The sequence below is a fragment of the Sus scrofa genome, chromosome 13 (genome assembly GCF_054392235.1).
Source record: "Sus scrofa isolate SSC_HxYL_T2T_F1_AM1 chromosome 13, Sscrofa_HxYL_maternal_Yorkshire_Landrace_v2.0, whole genome shotgun sequence".
In the NCBI taxonomy this organism is placed as follows: Eukaryota; Metazoa; Chordata; class Mammalia; order Artiodactyla; family Suidae; genus Sus; species Sus scrofa.
In genome coordinates this window covers 17,708,951-17,731,681 of record NC_139395.1, presented here as the reverse complement: position 1 = coordinate 17,731,681, position 22,731 = coordinate 17,708,951, and the positions used below count along the sequence as shown (strand labels likewise).

The following is a 22,731-nucleotide window of genomic DNA, read 5'->3' as shown; positions in this document are numbered from 1 at the left end:
TCTGGATAAATGTCCAGGACTGGGATTGCTAGATCATATGGTAGTTTTCTCCATACTGTTTTCCATAGTGGTTTTACTACTTTACGTTCTTACCAATGATGTTGGAGGGTTCCCTTTGCTCCACACTTTCTCCAGCATTTCTTATTTGTAGACTTGTTAATGATAGCCATTCTGACTGGTATGGGGTGGTACTTTATTGTAGTTTTCTAGTTAGTACTCTTATATAATAGTCACATTTAATTTGGCACCTAACGTTTTGATAGATACTCTTTTGATTTTTTTTCCCTAAAAATATAGTAGATATTTTTCATATTGAGATGGGGAGGAAAATAGATGAAAGTATCCACTTTGATAATTTATATATATATAAATAATTAAATCTACTTGCTTCTTTGTGCATCTTGTAGTATCCTTTTTTTCAAGAAGGAGGGGTCCTAAGTCAGAAAGTTTCACTTTTTATTAACTTTATATACTCCTTCCTTATGAAAAGGTATTAAAAATGGCATCATGAGCAACTTGTTTAAATTAAAAATATTTATTAGGTGCCTCTTTTTTCTGATCTGTACCAAGAAGTAGAACATAAGAGCCTATGATATTTGCCTTGGAAGATATATATTTGGGAACTTAATAAATAAATAAAAGTGCTTAAAGAGTTAGTTAAACAATGATTCAAGTATAAGGAACATCACAGGGTGTTATATGCTTATTAGATAGTTTTTACAGGTGCATGGTGCTTCATGTAATTCTAAGGATCTAAACATCTTATAAGAAGTCTTATGGGACCTAATCAAACTGACAAGCTTTTTCACAGCAAAGGAAACCATAAAAAGGGGGGGGGCAGTTCCCATCGTGGCTCAGTGGTTAACAAATCCGACTAGGACCCATGATGCTGTAGGGTTTCATCCCTGGCCTCGCTCAGTGAGTTAAGGATCTGGCATTGCCGTGAGTTTGGTGTAGGTTGCAGACGTGGCTCAGATCTGTGTGGCTATGGCTGTGGTATAGGCCGGTGGCTACAGCTCTGATTAGACCCCTAGCCTGGGAACCTCCACATGCCATGGGTGCGACCCTAGAAAAGACAAAAAAAAAAAAACCAAAAAGACAACCTATGGAATTGGAGAAAGTAGTTTGAAATGATGCAACTGACAAGGGCTTCATCTCTAAAATATACAAACAACTTATACAACTCAACAGCAAAAAAACCAACAACTCAGTTGAAAAATGGGCAAAAGACCTGAACAGACATTTCTCCAAAGATACACAGTTGAGCAACAAGCAAATGAAAAAATGCTCAACATTACTGATTATTAGATAAATGCAAATAAAAACTACTAGGAGGTACCACCTCACACCAATCAGAATGGCCATCATTAACAAGTCCACAAATAACAAATGCCAGAGAGGACATGGAGAACAGGGAACCCTCCTGCACTGTTGGAATGTAAGTTGGTACAACCACTATGGAAAACAGTATGGAGGTACCTCAGCAAACTAAATATAGAACTACCATGTTGACCCAGCAGTCCCACTCTTGGGCATATATCTGGACAGAACTTTCCTTTAAAAAGACATGCACCCTTATGTTCACTGCAGCACTATTCATGATAGCCAAGACATGGAAACAACCTAAATGTTCATAGACAGATGAATGGATTAAGAAGATGTGGTATATATACACGATGGAATACCACTTAGCCATAAAAAAGAATGAAATAATGCCATTTGCAGCAACATGGATGGAACGAGACTCTCATACTAAGTGAAGTCAGAGAAAGACAAACACCATATGATATCATTTATATCTATAATCTCATTTACGGCACAAATGAAGCTTTCCACAGAAAAGAAACTCATGGACTTGGAGAACAGACTTGTGGTTGCCAAGGGAGAGGGGGAAGGAGTGGGATGGACTGGGAATCTGGGGTTAGTAATAATGCAAACTATTGCCTTTAGAATGGATAAGCAGTGAGATCCTACTGTATAGCACTGTGTACTATATCTAGTCACTTATGATGGAGGATAATGTGAAAAAAGAAATGTATATATTTATGTGTGACTGGGTCACTTTGCTGTACAGTAGAAAGTTGACAGAACACTGTAAACCAACTATAATGGAAAAAATTAAAATCATTTAAAAAAATAAGTCTTATAAGACTTCTAGGGTAGATGGGAACTAACATGCCCTTCATGGATTCATAACAGTGATTAGAAACACCCAAGCAGAACATTCTGTATGATGAAGAAGTCAATCCTATGAACAGAGACAGAGGTGGAAAGAATTTGGGGATGTGGAAAAAGCACTGTATAATCAAATTGACAGGTAATGAGGCAGTATAGAAGGAGAAGAGTAGTTCTCTCATCTTCCAGATATAGTCCCCCTTCCTGGCCTCCTTGTGCAATTGGGTGGGGCCCGAGACTAGTTCTGACTAATGGAAGCAATATCACTTTTGGACCAGAGAATTTAATGGCCAGTGTGAGACTCTGCAGTTTGTTCCCCTTCTCTGATGCAGCCTTCAGGATGGTGTCAGCTCCGTGAGTTTGGATCCCTGAATGACTGAGCAGAGCCCTCTTGCCAAGCTGTCATAATGTTAATGAGAAATAAAACAGTAATTATTTAAGCCCTGAGATTTGGGAGTCAGTAACATTTAACCACAGCATATAAAGCTTAGCCTATCCTGATTGATACAAGGGTGAATAACAAACAGGTTGTTAAGGACATCTTGTGGAAATAATAATGAAAAAGAAGCTTTTAACTGCATGTTCTAAAGCTCTGACATTTTTAAGAAATAAGCCCAAAACACTCCCAGATTTCCAAGTAGAAGATTCCACTAAAACATACAAACTAATGTCTTACATTAGACATAAAAAGAACTTGAGAAGTTCTAACTCAAGAACTTGAGAATGTATTAAAACAACCAGATCTAGGTAAAAGAAGGATTATAGATCACAGCGTTATTGAATAAAATAATTAAATGTATTATTTTCATATACAATAAAATAATTAAATGTATTATTAATTGACTCAACATTTATCAAAATTATCCTAAATTCTTTTATTTTTCTTCTGTCCTCTCTCTGGTTATAATGTGATTCAATGGTGGCTTGTCATGGAATATATATCAGTTTGCATTTTTATCTTTCTTTAAAGATATTCAGGATTGTATTTCATGTTTTCCATACACTCATTTGTTTGTTCTTCATAAACACATTTTCAGGTCACATTGAAGTAGTGAAATTACTCGTGGCACATGGAGCTGAGGTGACATGCAAAGATAAGAAGTCTTACACACCTCTCCATGCAGCAGCCTCCAGCGGGATGATCAGCGTAGTCAAATACCTTCTCGATCTTGGGGTTGATGTAGGTGCACAGACTAAGTGGTACAAAAGAATGGAGCATTTTGTGTGTTTGTGATTTTGCTGTTGACAGAAGTTATTTCAGATTTAAAGAATGACTTCTTACAATAATGTTTTTCTCTTTTAATAGCTTTATGTTTATAGTCCTTTACATAACATACAGTGTACTGTTACCTGACCAAAAATCGAAATTAGTCCACATATATATAAGAGCTAAAATACATTCCAAAGGTGAATAATTGATTGGCAGAAGTTTTTCTTTTCCATCACATTCTGTGGGCCCTGAAGTTTCATTTCAGCTGTGGAAACCAGCAAATCAGACACACCTGTATTCTTTTCCCTAATTGGCTAGGTTATTAGTCTCATTCACCCAGTTTGTCTAATATTCCTTTTAAATGATGGTAGCTGTTCACATTACACATATTGGCCAGCGCCAAGCACAAAAACTAGAGGCTTCTGGCCCAGCAGCTATAAGTGTTCCTTACTATATAAATCTGTCTGGTTAGGAGGAGTTGCTGCCAGAATTGAGATAGCTAAGAATGCCTGTTGCTCCCACAGTCCATCCTTCAGGCACTTATACTTTACACCCACTCTTAGTATATTTACTCTTATTTTAGGTGTAGTTCTAACAAAGTCATCTGCTTCTTTAAAACACAGATTAAAAAGCAGCAAATTGGAAGGAGAGGGTAAAGCTCTGCTAGAGGGAGGTAATTTAGATCAGCTGCAAAAGCAGAAGGTAGGTGATAGTCTGGTTGGACCAAGAATACATGGTAGAACTTTGGAGCTGAGTAGACTGTTTATGTAAGGACCGTGTGAGGCACTTAGTTATTGAAAGTGTAGGGATCAAAAATTCAAGCACATTGTTAGGTAGACTTGTAGAATGCAAACAGCTGAAAGTTTTATTTCAGCAGTTCCTATGGCTCTGTTTTAACAGAGCATCATAATGCCTTAAGAGATCCTTGATCCAAATAAATGAGGCAACCTTGTTTCTTATCACTATTTCAAGTCCATTCTGGTATAATCTTTAAAGCTTGTTTTATTGATAGCAAAATAACCTCAATTCTGGTGAGAATATTCTTCAAAAAAAAATCAGATTTAGAGCCACTTAGTGATATGTAGCCTCCAGTTGTGTGACTCAGTTTCCTAGAGCTGCCATATCAAATTACCATGCAATGAGTGACTTAAAACAATAAATTTAACCTCTCAAAGTTCTGCAAGCTCTTAGGGAGAATCTGTGTCATGTCTGCCAGCTTTTGACAATGAAATCTCGGTAATTTGACTCAAGTTAAGTGTTGCTTTTTCACTTCCTCCAATTTCTGTTACCAGGGATCTGAGAAAAGAAAATGTTAAATAAAGTTGTGATAAATTGGGGCCAACCACAAGGTTAGAGGGCACAGTCTCTATACAAGCCTACCTCTACTTCTGATCAAATATAAGTTTGAGGGATTTCCTAAACTGCCTTCAGCTTTGATAATTCACTGGAAGGACTCAAAACACTCACTGAAAGCTACTATACTCATGGTTATGGTTTATTACACAAAAAAGATACAAATTAAGATCAGCGGAAGGAAGAGACACACAGGGCAGAGTATTTTAAACATAAAGCTTCCATTGGCCTCTCCCTGTAGAGTCAGGACTCCTTACTTTCCCAGTGTCAAAGTATGACAGTGTTCACATAGTGGTTTGAACACTGAGCTTTGTTTTTATAGAGTTTTATTGGGTCTTCACTGCATAGGCATGATTGGTCAAAATTACTCACATGGTTGATTTTAGTCTCCATGTTCACGATACCCAGGGATTCAAAGCCCCTCCCCTAAACCACATGATTGGTTTATATGGTGTGGATGGCCCTGCCCTAAAGACTGGACTGTTCCTAGTTCTGCTTCAGGATCTTGGGCAGCCAGCATCCACCTAGGCAAGGACACACCTGTCAGGTGTGACATAGATTACCTCCCAGAAAGCAAGGCCAAAGGAAAAATTCTTTACTACACAAAGATGATGTAAACTTTAAAGCACTCACTAACTTATTTTTAAGAAATAGAAAGATAAAACTTGAGGAGTTCCTGCTGTGCTGCAAAGGAATTGGCAACATATTGGGAGCACTGAGACTGAGGTTCACTCCCCGGCCCAGCACAGTGGGTTAAGGATCTGGCATTGCCGCAGCTGTGGGTTAGGTCGCAACTGCGCCTGGGCTCTGATCCCTAGCCTGGGAACTCCATATGCCATGAGTGGCCAAAAAAGAAAAATAAATAAATAAACTTGAGTTACATGAATTATTGCTCAATATTGAGTATATTTTTTTGCACACATTCATTTTGGTAAAATGTCAACATGTAAGGTTGGAAACTACATATCTCGGAATCATTCAGTTTTGTCATAAAGTAGACTTTGTGTATGTGAATTATATTCCCTGAAGGTACAAAATCCATTTGACACCAAAATGGTATTAAGTTCATTATTTTAAGAGAACTTTAGCCTCATCTGTGTATTTATCCCTGTTTCTCACTGTAATAATTTGATTTCAACCCATTGTTGCTAAAATAGTTCACAATGATGATCTTTAGAAAGACTGCTAAAAAGCTGACATTTTTTTCTTCCAATAGATGAATGAACCAAATGCCTATGGAAATACACCTCTTCATGTAGCCTGCTATAATGGACAAGATGTTGTCGTGAATGAACTTATAGACTGTGGTGCTAATGTAAATCAGAAGAATGAAAAAGGATTTACTCCTTTGCACTTTGCTGCTGCATCCACTCATGGAGCATTGTGTTTAGAGCTTCTAGTAAGCAATGGGGCCGATGTCAATATGAAGGTAGGAAGTCTGTATGTAATGTTTAGGAGTTCACTGTGGTAGCATTGACTGTTCAGCAGTAAAAAGGAACAAATTACTGATACATAAGATGAATCTTTAAAATACTATGCTGAGTGAAAGCTTTACACAAGAATATTCACTAGTTCCATTTATATAAGGTTTTTAGAACAGACAAAATTCCATTTATTTAGTTGGGGAGAAAAACAGAACAGTTGTTGCCTCCATAGTTGGGGATAAAAATACAACAGTTGTTGAAATTAGAGGAGATACTAATGAAAGGGGTGGGGGGACAGGGGAGCTTTCTGGTGTGGTGATAATACCCTGTATTTTGATAGGTTTTGTGTTACATGAATAAGTGTTAGTCAAAACTCATGAATTGAAGGAGTTCTCTTGTGCAGCAGGTTTAGGATCTGGCATCACTGCTGTGGCTTGGGTTGATGCTGTAGTATGGGTTTGATTCCTGTCCCAGGAACTGCCTCATGCTGAGGGTACAGCCAAAAAAACCAAAAAAACAACTGACGAATTTGTACACTTCAGATTTATATGCTTCATTACATGTAAATGTTCCTTAGAAGCTTACAAAGCAAATATTGAACCTTAGTTAATGATACGTGTACCAGGGCATATGGAGGTAATACATGGTGATTTCTGCAACTGACTTTGAAGGTCATCGTATAATTGGATGGGTGGGTAGGTGGATGGACAGATTGATATGTAGTAATGTTCATGTAGTAAAATGATAGTGATAGAATCTAAATGGTATGTATATGGATGTTCACTGTAATATTCTTTCAACCTTTGTGAAATTTTTCACAATGTTAGAGAAATTGAAAAACTATTATCAGTGTTTTATATACAAGGAATGGTTGCTTTTTTGTCAGTCACTTTTTAGAGTGAGCATTTGAATTTTAGAAATACTTGAAAATTCTGGAGCCAAAATAAATGTACTTTCACTGAATAATTCTTTGGACGTACTCATGCAACCACAGTTCTGAACATAACTACTTTATAACGTGTAGTCATCGTTTTGTATTTTCCAAGATGCCTTCACTGATTGCTTCTGTATTAATTTATTAATTCATTCTTTGAGGACTTGCCAAACCGTATCTTGTGGCATGAAGAAAACCACAGACAAAATAGAGCCACTCCGAATTAGTAATAACATTTAAGCTTCAAATGTTTTCAGAGCTTTAATTACATAAAATTTCAGCTCTTTTGGTAGGTGTGATGAGCCAGTGTCTTTTCAGACTGGAGTCCATTTTCTTACCTCTCTAACTTTAGAAAATCTTTTAGTGATGCCATGGACCCACTCTGTCAGCTGTAAGCAGCAGCAGGCCCATCTGTAGTTAGGCCATTGCTCTAAATTGCCCTCTGCCAGCTAAAGGACAAAATTTATGCATGTTAGCCCATGGAAGGCGGGGGAACAGATGTCATAAAGAACATCTGTGGTAAAATGTCTTTTAAGAATATACCTTTAAATCTTTCAGTTCCTAATCACATCACCTACTGAAGTTGTATTTTTAATAGTTTAAATAATTGCTAAAATTTTTTGCTGATAATAAATTTGAACTGTTTTTTTTCCCCCTTTTTGTTATTTTAGGGCCACACCTGTAGCATATGAAGTTCCCAGGCTAGGGGTCGAATCATGGCCTCAGGTGCTGGCCTACACCACAGCCACAGCAACACCAAATCCGAGCTGCTTCTGTGACCTATACCACAGCTCACAGCAATGCCAGATCCTTAGCCCCCTGAGCAAGGCCGGGGGTCAAATCCACATCCTCATGGATATTCGTTGGGTTCATTATAGCTGAGCCACAGTGGGAATTCTCAGAAATGCTTATTTTGATTTGAAGAATTCCTGCTATTTGGATAATCAGTGCGCAGAAAAAAATAATATGATTTCTGTGGAGTGTGAGAAGTTTACTATTTGTTTACTCTAAAGCCTCGTAATTTTTTTAAAAGAAGAGTCTTTCAAGGGAGTTCCCGTTGTGGCACAGTGGAATTGAATCTAACTAGGAACCATGAGGTTGCGGGTTCAATCCCTTGCCGCACTCAGTGGGTTAAGGATCTGGTGTTGCCATGAGCTGTGGTGTAGCTTGTAGACGTGGCTTGGATCCCACATTGCTGTGGCTGTGGTACAGGCCGACAGCTACTGCTCTAATTTGACCCCTAACCTGGGAACTTCCATATGCGACGGTGCAGTCCTAAAACAAACAAACAAAAAAAGTGTCTTTCAGGAGTTCCCATCATGGCTCAGTGGTAACAAACCTGACTAGTATCCATGAGGACGCAGGTTTGACCCCTGGCCTTGCTCAGTGGGTTAAAGGATCTGGCGTTTCCCTGAGCTGTGGTATAGGTCTCAGACATGGCTTGGATCTGACATTGCTGTGACTATGGTGTAGCCCGGCAGCTACAATCCAGTTAGATCCCTAGCCTGGGAACTTTCCATATGCTGCAGGTGTGGCCCCAAAAAGACCAAAAAAAAAAAAAAAAAGGTGTTTCAAAATAAAAATTTTGAAATGATCTTAACTTCTTCAAATGAAAACATCTCAACCAAATATTTTTAGTCTCTATGAGACCTTTTATGATAAAGTGGCTGTAGTTAAAATCATCTGTTAAATATTAACTATCATATAGTTAGGGAAGCTTACCTATATCATTAACTATAATGCACCTTTTAGTTTATACATAGCTGTCTTTAAAGGGTAAACATTAAGCTTTTTAGTTTATACAGTGTCATTTAAACATGAATACTTATTATGATTTGATAATTACGTGGCTCATATATCGTTGCCTACATAGCTGACTCTAGTACCTATGATTCTTTTCAAGTCTGTATTTTCTTTTGAAATGTGGAAGTGAGAATCAGTTCTACAGGAGGCTCACTTGTGCTATAATGCTCATACCAGTGGTCCTGTTTGGAGTTAGGATCCTTAATGATTTAGAAAATTCAGTGGTGGATTTTACACATGGCAAGGGAGTTTCTTTTGTTTGTTTTGTTTTGTTTGGGGGGCTTTTTGTTTGTTTGTTTTTGTTTTTGTCTTTTTAAGGCCTCACCCACAGCATATGGAAGTTCCCAGGCTAGGGGTCAAATTGGAGCTACAGCTGCCATCCTACACCACAGCCACAGCAATGCAGAATCTGAGCCATGTCTGCAAACTTTACCACAGCTCAGGCAATGCCGAATCCTTAGCCCACTGAGCAAGGCCAGAGATCAAACCCGTGTCTTTATGGATACCAGTCAGGTTCATTAAAGCCGAGCCAGGACAGGAACTCTGATAATGGAATTTTTTAGCAAACCAGTTAAGATGTGGTAGATTTGAAGGCAACAGGCTATGACATTGATTTAAAAATAGATTTCGTAAAAGTTCCTTTAATCATGTCTAAGGACATACAACATCCTGCTGATGTGCAACTGTCAAATTATCTGACCACCAAGTTCCACTAAAACATGTTCCCCAGGTTATTGATGACTTCTCAGTTACCTTCCAACTCTGACATTATATAAAATTTGTTGGTAACTGAGCTTTCAACCAGTAAGAATGTATATTCAGTCAAGAATATATCTTCGGGAGTTCCCATTGTGGCTCAGTAGTAACAAATCCAACTAGTATCCATGAAGATGTGGGTTCAATCCCTGGCCTCTCAGTGGGTTGTAAGATCTGGCATTGCCTTGAGCTGTGGTATCAGTCATGGACATGTCCTGGCCTGTTATTTTGGTGCCTGCACCAAATGCCAGAACCAACACCAGCACCAAACAGATCTGGTGTTGCTGTGGCTGTGGCGAAGGCTGATAGCTGTAATTCCAATTACACCATAGCCTGGGAACTTCCATATTGCCACAGGTGTGGCCCTAAAAAAAAAGACAAAAAAAAGAAAGAATATATCTTCATTCCTAACACCTCTCTGTTTCTTCAATTTGTCAAATTAGTGCTCATCAAATTTTGCTTAAGGAGCTTTGACATTTGTCTTACATTATAAAAAAAATTACATTTGCTTACCCTCATGCCTCCTTATCCAGTCACCTTTCTCCATCTTTTCCTCCCATTCCATTCTCCATTTTGATGTTTTTATCCTTGATTAAAGTTGTGGATGACTACAAATTGGAATGTGAATTTAAGTTTCAGTTTATAAGTTTTTAAATTGGCTGTCCTACAAAGTACTACACAGAAGTAAAATGAATGGTTATGGTTTTCATAACCTTGCTTAACATGAGCCCCACTGCATTAATTGTTTCACTTCACCCCCTCTCCCACCTGACCCTATACCTTTAATTTTGGTTAGATACAAAATACCCCAAATACTTCTTTCTTTTGTGGTGAGCACATGTTTATTTGATCAACAAAATAATTTTAGGAAAGAAAAGACTTTACCTAACTCACAGTAAAAGATACCACCTTACTTAGGCATTATTTTTCATCGTACTTGGAATTCCTTTAGAATTTCAGAATTTCTACATCAAATACACATGCAAGGCCAGTCTGGTTTATTATTTAAGTAATTTGAGAAAATAGCTAACAGTATTAATTATAAATAATTATAACCAAAATAATGCTTAAAAATTTTTAAGTGCATTATAGTGGCTGAAGTTAATTCTGACATTCACTTTTCTTTGGTCAAGGAGGGATTCAGCATTTCTTAGAACAAAAGAATTGTAACAGTGTGAAATTATTGAAACATGGGCAGTACCACTCCCTGAGATGTGATCTCGGCCCAGTCATTTAATACATCCTCCCCACTTATGAAATAGGAGTGATACTAAGATTATACCATACCCACCACCCAGGGCCTTTTATAAACTGTAGATAGTGAGGTTTTAGTATAATTGTGCTTTATGATATACATACTAAAAAATTAGTTCATAATTTCAAACAGCTATTTTACTGCAACAGGCTTCAGTTAAACTTAATGCTTGAGTAATATACAAAATAAAATTATGAGAAGATATTCAAAATGAAACTAATGATTACATGTTATAGATATAACAAGAATTTTAAATCTCTCGTTCATTTCAGAGCAAAGATGGAAAAACCCCACTGCATATGACTGCCCTCCACGGTAGATTCTCCAGATCACAAACCATTATCCAGAGTGGTAAAAAGTATTTCTGTTTGTTTTTTTTCTTAAATGTAGTAAAAGCATCCACATAATGAATGGCATTGAGGAATTGTCATTTTTGACATTTGATATCAGATCTCATGAAAATTAGATAATAACTTAAAATGCCATGTACATGTATCTTTTGTAATTATGTTTATCATTTATTTTTGTTTTGTTTCCCCTATGAACACAATTTCTCTGCTAGTTAATGTTGTTTTTTTAAAAACATTGCCAGATAGAAAACTTGGCCTTTCCATTGCAGTTTGTGTTACATAATAACAAAACTCGGTTGCATTTCTTTTAGCCGTTTTGAATATTTTGAACTATTTTTAGGATTTTCGTTTATTTTCTGAACTTGTATTCTTTTGCATTTGAATTAGTACTAGTCAAGCTAAACTTTTCAATTAAAAAAACTTTGGAATACCTTACTTTAAAGCAGTGTTTCTCAAGCCATGTTCTAAGGAACTATTTGTTAGTACTAGTCTTCAAGGCAATAGCCGTTTTTATTTTGCAGGGAAAAAGTAGGAATAGTTTCATGATCAAATCATTTGTGAAGCATTGCATGCTGTCTTGATGGTGTAGAGTGTGCACATTAAAGCTTTGGAAAGTCTTGCTCTAAACACCTGTGTTGAATTTTGTTTTAATACAGTGATTTCTAAACTTATTAGATCCCAGAACCCTTTTGTAGTTTTTATTTTTTTTTTTTTTATTTTTTATTTTTTTATTTTTTGTCTTTTTAAGGCTGCACCCATGGCGTATGGAAGTTCCTAGGCTAGAGGTTGAATTGGAGCAGTAGCTGCCGCCTCCACTACAGCCACAGCAATGCAGGATCCTAACTGCCTCTGCAACCTACACCACAGCTCACGGCAACACCGGATCCTTAACCCACTGAGCAGGGCCAGGGATTGAACCCGTATCCTCATGTATGCTAGTCAGGTTCCACAACAGGAACTCTCCCTTTTGTAGTTCTTAAATCTGTTCAAATCCAATGCCCAGTTCACAACATCGCTTTAAGTATAAGATCTGTAAACCCACTGCCTGGCTCAATAAATATGCTGTGAATGAATTCTGTGGTTAAATTGCTCTATCTATTAGTTTGTGCTTGAATAGCCTTTTTCATTAGTTTCTGTGTGATAGATTTGACTTGATCTTTATACTGTCCAGTGTCTGATAGTATGTCATTCATTGTAGGAGCAGTAATCGACTGTGAGGATAAGAATGGTAACACCCCTTTGCACATAGCAGCGAGGTACGGCCATGAGCTGCTAATCAACACTCTCATTACAAGTGGTGCTGACACTGCAAAGTAAGTACTTCTCAAGGTGTTGATGGCTGTGACAGGGAAACACAGAAGGAAAATCAGTTGCAGTTTTATAGATATTTCAAATAAAAAAAATGTGGGTTTTGTCCTTGATGTAGTGCTAATTGTTTGAGCTTTTCCCTCTTAATATTGACGATGTAATAGAATAGAATGTTTAGTATGATTTCATTGGATAAGCTAGCTTATTTTTACACGAAGTTGTTGATTTAGCCATATAGATATAAATTTGGGCTTTTTTCTCATCTCTGTAAGTAACTCTAGTTCATTCGTTTTATAAAATTTCATTATTGTATAGAGATTTTACAATTTATTCATTCTCCTTATGACAAACACAAGTTGCTTCTAAGTTTTTACTATTATAAAAACTACTCAGTGAACATTCTTAAACATTTTGCCTTGTGGTAATGAGTCTTAGCAGTGAGGCAGGGGGAGTGGATTTTGCTCCTGAGGCGAATGTCTGGAGAATTTTGGTTGTCATGATTTGGGAATGAGATTGTTATTGTCATCCAGTGTGGGTAGAGCCCAGAGACACTGGTGACATCTATAGGCACAGGATAGCACCCCCGACCCGACACACACAAAGTCCATAAGGACAGTAGTACTGAGATTGAAAAACCCTACTCTAAGAGGAAAGCTACTGGATAAGTTAAGTAGTTTCTTTTTTCTTTTTAATTTAAGTGATTACATTTTTCTTGTGATGAGGATGCCCTCCTATTTACTTTAGGCGTGGCATACATGGAATGTTCCCCCTCCATTTGGCAGCCTTAAGTGGTTTCTCAGATTGCTGTAGGAAACTTCTTTCTTCTGGTAAGTGGAACCTTCACAGACTGATTATCCTTTTTTTGTCTCCCCAAACTCTTCCCACCCCCTATCTTTAATATAGTCTTTTTATCCTGCTTTTCCAAGATGATGTACCAGTATGTCCAACCCCTCTTAGAAGATGTTGGACCCTTTAATTTTAAGATTTGATTTTCTCTTTAGCTCTGGGAAGGGCTTTATTTTTCCAGTGATTTACTCCTTTCTCTTGGGGAATGGCATGTGGAATATTTCTAGAGCAATCCCTTTATGTCTAGAAGCAAAATATCTTCATTTGCATGCTTCCTTTTTAAGAGCTGATAGCAATTTTACAGTATCTTCTAGGTTTATGAAGTTATTTATGCCATATCTAATTACTGTTTTATAATACTGCAATAAATATTACTATAATTTTATGACCCTTATTAAATGCATAGTTATTAAATATGTAAGATTTAATTTAATTAATTTATTTATTTATTTTTGCTTTTTAGGGCCGCACCCAGGGCTTGTGGAATTTCCCAGGCTAGGGGTTGAATTGAGCTACACCTGCCGGCCACAGCCACAACCATAGCAACGCAGGATCCGAGCCATGTCTCTGCCCTATACCACAGCTCACGGCAGTGCTCATGGCCCACTGAGCGAGACCAAGGATCGAACCCACAACCTCATGGTTACTAGCCGGATTTGTTTCCACTGTTCCACAAGGGGAGCTCCCATAAGATTAAATTTTTTTTTTATAATGATTTTTATTTTTTCCATTATAGCTTGTTTACAGTGTTCTGTCAACTTTTTACTGTACAGCAAGGTGACCCAGTTACATACACACGTATACATTTTTTTCTCACGTTATCATGCTCCATAGTAAGTGACTAGATATAGTTCCCAGTGCTATACAGCTGATCTCATTACTTATCCATTCCAAAGACAATAGTTTGTATTTCTTAACCCCATATTCTCAATCCATCCCATTCCTTCCCTCCCCCTTGGCAACCACAAGTCACTTCTTTTTTTTTTTTTTTTTTTTTTTTTTTTTTTTTTTGTCTTTTTGCTATTTCTTGGGCCACTCCCACGGCATCTGGAGATTCCCAGGCTAGGGGTCTAATTGGAGCTGTAGTCACCGGCCTACACCAGAGCCACAGCAACACGGGATCTGAGCCGCATCTGCAACCTACACCACAGCTAACGGCAACGCCAGATCGTTAACCCACTGAGCAAGGGCAGGGACCGAACCCGCAACCTTATGGTTCCTTTATGGTTCCTAGTCGGATTCGTTAACCACTACGCCACGACAGGAACTCCAACAAGTCACTTCTCATGTCCATGATTTTTTTTTCTATGGAAAGTTTCCTTTGCGCTGTATACTAGATTCCATATATAAGTGATATCATGTGGTGTTTGTCTTTTTCTTTCTGACTTATTTCACTTAGTATGAGAGTCTCTAGTTCCATCCATGTTGCTGCAAATGGCATTATTTTGTTCTTTTTTATTACTGAGTAGTATTCCATTGTGTGTGTATACCACATCTAAATCCAATCATCTGTCAGTGGACATTTGGGTTGTTCCCATGTCTTGGCTGTTGTGAATAGTGCTGCAGTGAACATGCGGGTACATGTGTCTTTTTCAAGGAAAGTTTTGTCCAGATATATGCCCAAGAATGGGATTGCTGGATCTTATGGTAGTTCTATGTATAGTTTTCTAAGATCCCTCCATGCTGTTTTCCTTAGTGGTTGTACAAGATCTAATTTTAAATGATTCTATTTTTAAGCATGTTAGAAAAGTTGAGCAGATTTTGTATATTAATCCTCATGATTACTGAAAGAATTATGTGAAAATTTTTGTGAAAAATTAAGATGTGAAACAGACACTTCTGAGTTTTTCTTAATATCTTTTAAGTGAGATAATTGTGTTTTGAGTGTTTTGTGTTTTGAGTGTTTTAGGTATATGTATGTCCACAAGCAATCGCATATTCATTTATCTATGAGAAAGAATTCTCAAAATCTCTTCTCAGTGTTAGTATCAATGCACAGGTAACAAAGCATCTATGGCTTAACAAAAATGTTTTATTAAGACATAATTCACATTCCATACAATTCACTCTTAAAATTTACAATTCAGTGTTTTTTTGTATATTCACAAAGATGTGTGACCATGACTACAATGGGTTTTAGAACCTTTCCCCACCACCTACAGCCCTAAGCAATCACTAATCTACTTTCTGTCCCAATCTACCTATTCTGGACAGTTGATAGAAATGAAACCACACAAGGTATGGTCTTTTGTAACTGATCTCTTTCACTTAAATGTTCTCAGGGGTCATCTAGTGTTATAAATATGTGTCAGTACTTTCTTTTTTATTGCTAAATAATATTCCATTGTATCTTATGGCTTTTAAACATGTATATTTTCAAACAACTACATTTGTCCTAAAACCCTCAGTCCTTTAGTGGTAATTTTTTTAAAAATGTTGTAGGAGTTCCTCTTGTGGCACAGCAGAAACAAATCCGACTAGGATCCATGAGGTTGCAGGTTCAATCCCTGGCCTTGCTCAGTGGGTTAAGGATCCGGCATTGCTGTGAGCTGTGGTGTAGGTTGCAGACACTTCTTGGATCTAGCATTGCTGTGGCTGTGGCGTAGCCCGGCAGCTGTAGCTCCGATTAGACCCTTGGCCTAGGAACCAACATGTGCTATGAGTGTGGCCCTAAAAAGCAAATAATATATATATATTTATACATTATTAATCTATTTTCAATTAATTTGTACCTATTTGTAATTCATAGTTTTTTTTTTTTAAGATTGGAGGTATGTGATTTTTAGCATTTTTTGACAAAATATTTTAATATAAAGTACCATGTCTATAAAGTGCCATATCTAATATCTATATTATTATGTAAGACATATTCATTCTTGTAGGATTTGATATAGATACTCCAGATGATTTTGGCAGAACCTGTCTACATGCAGCTGCAGCTGGAGGGTATGTTAGCAACATTTTTGCTTTTTTAAAGAAAAAGGTACCTGATTGTGGCAGTTTTCCTCTTACCTGTGTTTCTCTAACAAAACAGGAGTTGTTTGGGGAAAAAAGTTGAGCATGGTAGAAATTGCTTCCCCTGCCCTGCCCATCTTCTTCCACCTAAGTTGAATTGTAAATTCTTCCACCTAAGTTGTAAATTGGGGCAATAGAACAAACCTGCAAAGAGACTTTATATGAGAAAAATCAGTCCTGGATAAGTGAAAAAATACATGTCCTCAAATTACCATACCATCACATTGGGAATTTTATGGATAATACTAGGATTCTTTGTAAAGCTGTTTGTGGTTTTTTAATCCTAATTTCAGGGGAAAAAACGTTGATCTGTTCATGTCTTTCTAGTACTAATGTATAGGAAGAGGAAGCTTGGAAGATTTTGGACTAAGTTTTAAACATTAACTGCTAGAAGAAATTAGGCAGTTGGTTTGAATGAACAAATTTTCATGCTGCTAATCTGAAGCTTTTGATCATTTAGAAACCAAATCTCTGATAAACTGTTTAATTCATGATGATTTATCAAAAGGACATTTGCAAGAATTTTATTTCCAATAATAATTCCTTGAAGAGTCCCAGGGGACACATTTTCAGAGGACAAATTTTCTGAACCAAGACTCCCATTAGACTGGTCTCAGTTGAAGAAATGGATTGTAAACATGTGACTAGGTCCTCTTGTTCTTCCAAGGTCACCAAAGAACCTTCCAGTTAAAACTTAGCTCCCATGTTACTTGCCTACAGAGTGAGAGACAGCAGACAGCAGATCTCTGATCACTTGGCAGTTACAGTTTTCATTGTAACATAGGAAATTGATGTTTAGGTTTATAAAATTAAATTAAATGGAGTTCCTGTCATGGCTCAGTGGTTAACGAATCCGACTAGGAATCATGAGGTTGCAGGTTCAATCCCTGGCCTCGCTCAGTGGGTTAAGGATCCGGCGTTGCCGTGAGCTGTGGTGTAGGTCGCAGATGTGGCTCATATCCTGCGTTGCTGTGGCTCTGACGTAGGCTGGCGGCTACAGCTCCAATTGGACCCCTAGCCTGGAAACCTCCATATGCCAAGGGAACGGCCCAAGAAATGGCAAAAAAGACCAAAAAAAAAAAAAATTACATGAAGTTCCCTGGTAGCCTAGTGGTTAAGGATCTTGCATTATCATTGCTGTGGCTCAGGTTTGATCCCTGACCTGGGGACTTCCACATGCTCCTGGCATGGCCCCCCAAAAAACCCCAAAGATTACAGAAATACCCATGTATATAATATGCTCTCATACAATTTTAACTAAGGATTCATCTTAAGCAGTTACATTATAGGAGATAAGGGAAAGCTAACCTGGGACATTATCTGTATTTTCATGTTTGTTTCTTTGTTTTTAACCCATTTTAATTTAGCATCAAAAACCATTTAAATTTAAATCATTCATTTATAAGCATATTGTTTTAAATATGTTTTAGAGGTTCCTAAAAACTCTTCTGGAACTTTTACAAATTGAACTTGGAAGTAGTGAAAACATGATTCATTTGTTATTTCCTGTCAATATGCTAATATGTATATAAATAACCTTTTAAAGTTCTAGATAAGATGAATTTTAATGTTTTTATCTTCATAAAATATAAATCATACTATTTTATTCACTTTACCCTCATTTGAAAACTTCTATGCTTATTTAAACCTCCCATTTTCATTACAAAATTACTGACATTTATGTCTTCTGTTTTTTTCCTGGTAGGAATCTGGAGTGCCTAAACCTTCTGCTGAATACTGGTGCAGACTTTAACAAAAAGGACAAATTTGGGAGGTAGGGTGTGATATAGTTCATCTATAGAGCCTAATTAATGTTATTTAACTTAATGCCTTACCTGACCTTCTGATTTGGCTTCTGAGAGTTAACTGAATAATTTTGCTGTCATCATGATTCAGTTGAGAGGCCCAAATAACCTCTAAATATTCATTCTGACCCACAGCCTTCTTCTAGCTGGGCCTCTGCCGCAGCCCGGGCTACCAGCCACAGCTATAGTTTATCAGCCCTTCTCTATCTCTTAATGTCATTCCATCTCCTTCCTTCATTATAGCCGGGAAAATCTAAACCCTCTGTGCTCCATCAAAAAAACTCACAGGACCTGGAACTCAGTTGGGTTGTTCTCCATTCCTTCAAGTCATTCTTTTGTCAGAGACTCTATTGCCTATATTTGGTTCCGGAGCATTAGGTAGAAAGAGGGAGGAAATAGGTTACAGGTGTATATATTATTTTTCTTTCTCCTCTTCTGACTCCCTCCACACACCCTGAGTATGATCTGCAGGAAAGCACCTGTGGATAAAGAGTCCCTTGGTAGTCCCTCAGCCAGTCCTCATTCTCACTGTTCAGCCCCAGGCCTCAGGGTTACTAGCGTCTATGACTGTAGTACTTAAAGCTGTCATTATCTACTAGGTTGCTTAGAGTGGAAATTGACCCAGATACTGTTAGAACCATATAGGAAAGGACTGAAGGCCGTTTGAATTGATTCGAAAAATAGAGGTGAGCACACTGTAGTGCATACAGAAGTCAAAATATAATGTACACATTGAGACTTATATAATGTTATAAACCACTGTTATCTCATTTTAAAAGAAGAAAGAAAAATAGATGGCAATATGAGCAAAATTGTGTGTGTCAAGAGTTGACAATAGTTTCAGAGTATATGACAAGAGAGGGTGTGTGTGTCCAAAGAAAATGTGTGACTGTGTATCAGTGCATGGGATTGGGCCCATGCAGAAATCAATAGAATATGTGTGGTAGGGAATGTGTATGAGAAAAGGAAAAACTACTATCTGACCCTGTTACTACTTTAAGGAACAGATTACAAAGAAAATAATAACCCATAAAATCAAAAACTAGTTTGTTTGACTTTAGAATGCAATATTTTTATAGCTATAATTTATTTTTATAAGTAAACTTTAATCTAGCGTACATTAGTTAATTTGTAGCATTTGGAGCATTCTATACAAAGAGAGGGCTTCTAAAACATTCTGAGTTTAAAAGCTTAAAAGTAATACAGGGTTAATTGTATTTCCAGAAATAGAATTACTATACTGGGAGTTCCCGTCATGGCGCAGTGGTTAACGAATCCGACGAGGAACCATGAGGTTGCGGGTTCGGTCCCTGCCCTTGCTCAGTGGGTTGACAATCCGGCATTGCCGTGAGCTGTGGTGTAGGTTGCAGACGCGGCTTGGATCCCACGTTGCTGTGGCTCTGGTGTTGTTCAGTGGCTACAGCTCCGATTCGACCCCTAGGCTGGGAACCTCCATATACCTCGGGAGCGGCCCAAAGAAATAGCAAAAAGACAAAAAAAAAAAAAAAAAAAAAAAAGAATTACTATACTGTTGTCCAATAAAGTAAAATAATGCTTTACTGTCGTTTCACCAGGTAAATGTTTTAAAAAATATTATACCACAAAGACTAAATTATACCATGGACTAAATTTACTTTCACTTTTTTTTTTAAATGAAAAGTCACGGAATCATTATGTTTTGTAATCTAAAGACAAGCTCCTAAATTTAATAACATTCTTTTTTATTTCAGTAACTGGGAAGAAATAAACTACAAATAGTTAGTCTTTAGAAATTAAAACAGTACTCTAACTCTTCAGAGTGGTGAACAGTCTTCAAAACAATGCATTTTTGGGGAGTTCCCGTCATGGCGTAGCGGAAACAAATCCAACTAGGAAACATGAGGTCGCAGGTTCAATATCTGGCCTCGCTCAATGGGTTAAGGATCCGGCATTGCCGTGAGCTGTGGTGTAGGTCGCAGACATGGATCAGATCTGGCATCGCTGTAGTCTGTGGCATAGGCCGGCAGCTATAGCTCCAGTTAGGACCCTAGCCTGGGAACCTCCATATGCCACAGGTGCGACCCTAAAAAGAAGCAAAAAATAAAAAAAACTATGCATTTCTTGCTTGAGAAATCTGATATTAACTGTGTAGCTCAACCATGTAATTGATATAGCAGCATTTTTTTAATGCTTCCATATTTTTCTTAACCCTTTATTCTTCCACTGAGACATGAACAGAAGCTGCTCCCTCTGTCCTATGAAATATTTTTATTAGTGTAGGGGAAGCTTTGTTAAAATGAAAGTTTTCCCAGATTGTTGATGGCATTTGGGAGAAACAAAAATGAAAGTTTTCAAGTTTCAGAGCAGAATATGAAAGTTGTCTGTAATTCAGTCAGAAGAGTGGAATTGTTACTCTAGGAACCATGAAATAATTTAACCATTTCTATCTAATTTTGTATTCCTACCATCTTAGTTTGGCTCTCTGCCATCTTAGTTTCTCCTCCCACTGAAAGACTTAGTATATGGCAGAAATCAGTCTCAGGCTCACTGTAAATACAGTATCTGTAACTGGTTGCATCAATATGCATGTGTTTACTGGTGTGCGTCCCTGACCTCTCTCTCTCTCTCTTTTTTTTTTATATTGGGTTTGAAAGATCTCCACTGCACTATGCTGCTGCCAATTGCAATTACCAGTGCCTGTTTGCTCTTGTGGGCTCAGGAGCAAGTGTGAATGACCTTGATGAAAGAGGGTGCACACCCCTGCACTATGCAGCCACGTCAGACACAGATGGCAAGTAAGTGTGATGTGGTTATTGTTTCTGTAGACCAGCACCTTCTGGATAGAGGGCAGGTTTTATAGCAAATTTATATTTCTTTTTTGTACTTTTTGTTATTGATTATCTTTCCCTGAGTCTTTTAGTGGGGAAATAAATTGGTTTCATAATTACTTTCTGGTCGTAGTGACTACTACCTGCCTCTCCACAACTTGCCCTGAGAACTAATCAGGTAGAAAAAAGAAAAAGGTTCCTTCTCATCCTCCCTGCCAAAAACATCTAAATATCAATCACCTCCTTGTTTTTTCAATCTGACTTCTTGGAGGCAGCAGTCCTGAGTGTATCACAGGGAGAGGGAAAAAGGTATGCTTTCCAGGGCTTTCCATTTCCAAGAGATATGCAGCCAGGGTCATCAGAAGACTGGGCAGATTGGATTACCATTTTCCTTCATGTTCCCAAGGGGTCGTTTTATATTGGTATCCCAATAGGGAATAATTGAACTGGCAAAATCTGGCATATAGTTGGTTCTGAATATTGCTTACATAAGTAAATTAGATAGATAACAGAGTAAACGAAGGCCAAGAATGACTAAATAGAAATAAGAGAATGAGAGGGAGTTCCCACGTGGTGCATTGGGATGAGATGGGATCTGCGATATCTCTACGCACCAGGATGCAGGTTTGATCCCCAGCCTGGTACAGTGGGTTAGAGGATCCAACATTGCCACAGCTGTGGCATAGGTTGAAACTGCAGATCTTCTCTCCGGCCCAGGAACTCTATATGCCTAGAGGCAGCCCAAAAGAGAAAAGGAAAAAAGAAAGAATTAGAGATTTATAAATTCTTTCATAATCAGTATTCACTGAGTGTTGATCAGACCTATTTATAGTGCCCTAATATATTGCCTACTTGGAAGAAAATGAATTCGTTAGAGATAAAGAATGAGATCGTCAGTGTCTGTGGCCCCCATTTGTCTGGACCAGTGAAAAGTAAAAATACCCATAGGAAAAAGAACTAATGTTTTCTAGGGAAAGATTGTGTAAAATAGACTTTAAGGAAAGTGCATTTAACATGGAACTATTTCTTTAGTTTCTAACATTTACTTTTTTACCTTCAAAACAAAAAGCATAATTCGATGGTATTATTTCCAAACATTAATTTATTATAAACTCCATAATTTCAAATCCATTTCTATAAACAATGCTTTGTTATGTTGGATTTGTGGCTAAAATTCTAATCTTGAAAGCACTAGTGAAATGTACTATCTGTCAGCTTTGCAGATTCAGAGGGCTGTGTGTTTCGTTGCTCAAAGCCATTTTTTAAATAAGGGATTTGAGGGTCCAAGATCTTTGGCTCCAGGGGCGCTCTTGGAACCAGTCCCCCTCAGGTACTAAGAGATGATGTGTTTTCTATTTGGCGGAATATATCCCTTTCTACAATTTCATGTATACCAGGATGGTTGTAGATAGATTTTGAGAGAAGTTAAATTATTTGAAATATGTTTTTGGATAGTAGAGCTTTAAAGAAAATCTGTATAAAGACTATAGATCAGGAGTTCCCAGTGTGGCTCAGCAGAAACAAATCTGATTAGTATCCATGAGGATCCCTGGCTGCGCTCAGTGGGCTAAGGATCTAACATTGCTGTGAGCTGTGGTGTAGGTCACAGGCATCACTCGAATCCCTTGTAGCTGTGGCTGTGGCTGAGGCACAGGCCAGTGACTACAGCTCTGAATCAGCCTCTAGCCTG

The 22,731-nt window shown here is 37.7% G+C and overlaps 1 protein-coding gene across 20 annotated transcripts in view; it reads left to right on the top strand.

Annotated features, from left to right (window-relative positions):
• ANKRD28 (ankyrin repeat domain 28) overlaps positions 1-22,731 on the top strand; it is a 216,253-nt gene that overhangs the window by 161,770 nt on the left and 31,752 nt on the right. For 10 of the 20 annotated variants that reach the window (XM_021068209.2, XM_021068207.2, XM_021068206.2 and 7 more), the window contains 8 exon segments: positions 3,213-3,355; positions 5,955-6,167; positions 11,183-11,261; positions 12,459-12,573; positions 13,313-13,395; positions 16,297-16,360; positions 18,135-18,203; positions 20,868-21,008. In XM_021068209.2, the coding sequence (XP_020923868.1) occupies positions 3,213-3,355; positions 5,955-6,167; positions 11,183-11,261; positions 12,459-12,573; positions 13,313-13,395; positions 16,297-16,360; positions 18,135-18,203; positions 20,868-21,008 (907 nt within the window). 20 annotated transcript variants of the gene reach the window in all.